Genomic DNA, 2,281 nt, shown 5'->3' with positions numbered 1-2,281 from the left:
TGAACACACACCCGGAGCAGTGGGCAGCCATTTTTTTGCTGCGGAAAAATGTAGAGTTTAAGCTTACATCTACAGTGAGTTTCAGTGAACAATTTGTTCCTGAACTAGCCCAGAAAACTTTTGAATATAAGACACAAAGAGCATTCTGTTAGCTAACCAACTAAACAACACGTTTCTTGTTTAGGGATGCAGCGACTCCAAAACCAAAAAACCAAAACCACATTTCCGTGTCCTGTTAACATTGTGGTGTGGGGTGTTTGTTTGATGATCATTCATGTTGTGAAATGGAAGGGAAGACAGGCCTTAAGCTGTTGATGGTTTTAGGAAGTAAAATCACTTGGAAAAGGGGAAACTTGCAGTACTTCCTTTTTATGTGGCAATGTTAACGCAACTACAACAGCAGAAAACTCTACGCGTTATTAAGATATTCAAAAGCTAGGTAAAGCAAATTGTAGGTGACACATGGTACTCAAGTAAGTCAAAATCAAGTATACAAAATGTACTTACATCTCCATCGCTAGCTGTAGGAAAGGCTGTTTTTAGGTAGACATGGCGAATAGCTCTAATGGCATTAAACCAATTGACAATCTCCTAAAAGGGAGGAAATACAGAGCAAATACTGTTTAGTGCTCAAGCTGCCTTTAAAACGGGTTCAAAACAAAAAGGAAAAAAAACAACAACTTTGAAATCTACATGACATGTTGTACAATTATTCTTTTTAAAAAAAAAAAGAAAGTTCCAGAGGTTTACCCGCCCATTTTTATGGTAAACAAAAAGGTTTCTGGTGTGATCATCCACACAGTAGGTGATCTGAAGGCCGTAAGCATGTCCTATCTTCTCAGGCTGGAAGGTTGCATTCAGGTCCTTCACAGAAATAGTAGCCTTTGGTCCCTTAGATTCCTGAAGAGTACAGACAGTGTTTAATGAATATCTAATTTGTGCACCTAATACTTCATTAGATTCTATTATTTTCAATCAAAGTCAAATATTTTAAAATGAGTCTAGAATTGTGTTAGATGAAAGATATCGGGTGATTAATAATGCATATTATTAGCTTTGACATCATTGCTCAACAAAAAAGTTCTCACATCCTCCTTGTAGTATTTGAGGGTAAAATCGTGCACTGAAAGAACAAACTTTCTCTCGAGAAACTGTCCGTTATCCTTTCCTTTCTTCCACAGCATGCCCTCGTAGACACCTAGAGCAGGGCAAACAATTTCATTGAAAGATTCATGTTATTCATTGTTAATATTAGCAGATGAAACAGAATAAGGTAAATACATTTTAAAGTACAAAGGTTAACAGAAACCATCTGGGAACTGAAATGGATTACCTGCTGTGTAAGGTCTTTCTGTTTTTTCCTCTGTAAACTCCATTCTTTCATATTTGGCTCGAATCCATTGTTCTCTGAGAACCCTATACAGTGTACACAGAATGCATTTTGTTGAGCTATGTGCTGGGGATAATTGATGTGTAAATTACATACAGTACACATATTATAGTCTGAACGTACACTTACTATTTTATAATAACAAAGCAGATTGCACTAGTTTAGCTGAATATGGCCATATATTTAACTAATACATATGCAATGCAGTGTATTAAGAATCAAGAGTGCCGCTGACAGAATCAAAAGACTGGACATTAACACCAGAAACCCCTTTTAGTTGAAGCAGTAGTTCCTCTTACTGTAACCAACAATAGTACACAGCTTTTTTTTCTTGCCGGTAAGATGTTTGCTTGATCAGCTATATATTTTTTTTTAACTTCCCAAAACAGAGATCTGTTCCACTATGACGATAAATTAGTAAGTACATGTTTCAGTTTTAAATTATGCTTTTGTTTGACTTTTCAGTCAGCAGAAGAGATTGGACTACTCACTCGCAATCGTCTGGTTGGGGCTGATAATGAAAGACTGGGACAAATTTCTCATAGAAGTTTTTGGCAGCACGATTTCCATTGGCCTTCATGAACTTCTCGTCCAGAAACGCATTAAAAGGAAGCACAACAGTGTTAAGGTTCACATTCATGACCTACTGTAACCACTAGATTCTGAAAACTAAAACAATGACCTTACAAAATCTAACAGTCAGGTAACAACCAATATTTTATCATTTGAATTTTTAGTTCACATACCTGCACAAGCTCATCATCCCAGAAGTCTAAGCGTATAGACTTGATACGACTTACAGAAGGAAGATTGCGATGAGTTCCAGAACAGTTCAGACACACAAATATTCCCAGTGTGCATGAAGCCCAATCTGGATCTTCAAATAACAAG

The 2,281-nt window shown here is 36.8% G+C and overlaps 1 protein-coding gene across 2 annotated transcripts in view; it reads right to left on the bottom strand.

Annotated features, from left to right (window-relative positions):
* Positions 1-2,281, bottom strand: part of LOC107567809 (arf-GAP with dual PH domain-containing protein 2-like) — a 6,022-nt gene that overhangs the window by 2,210 nt on the left and 1,531 nt on the right. For both annotated transcript variants that reach the window (XM_016253581.1, XM_016253590.1), the window contains exons 2-7: positions 2,137-2,267; positions 1,882-1,973; positions 1,334-1,416; positions 1,089-1,198; positions 751-900; positions 508-591 (exon numbers count right to left, since the gene is read on the bottom strand). In XM_016253581.1, the coding sequence (XP_016109067.1) occupies positions 508-591; positions 751-900; positions 1,089-1,198; positions 1,334-1,416; positions 1,882-1,973; positions 2,137-2,267 (650 nt within the window). The remainder of the gene's footprint in view (positions 1-507; positions 592-750; positions 901-1,088; positions 1,199-1,333; positions 1,417-1,881; positions 1,974-2,136; positions 2,268-2,281) is intronic.

Source organism: Sinocyclocheilus grahami, unplaced genomic scaffold (genome assembly GCF_001515645.1).
Source record: "Sinocyclocheilus grahami isolate Dianchi unplaced genomic scaffold, SAMN03320097.WGS_v1.1 scaffold27.1, whole genome shotgun sequence".
Lineage (NCBI taxonomy): Eukaryota > Metazoa > Chordata > Actinopteri > Cypriniformes > Cyprinidae > Sinocyclocheilus > Sinocyclocheilus grahami.
The sequence above is the reverse complement of the archived record's forward strand: the minus strand, read 5'-3'. Positions and strand labels throughout refer to the sequence as shown.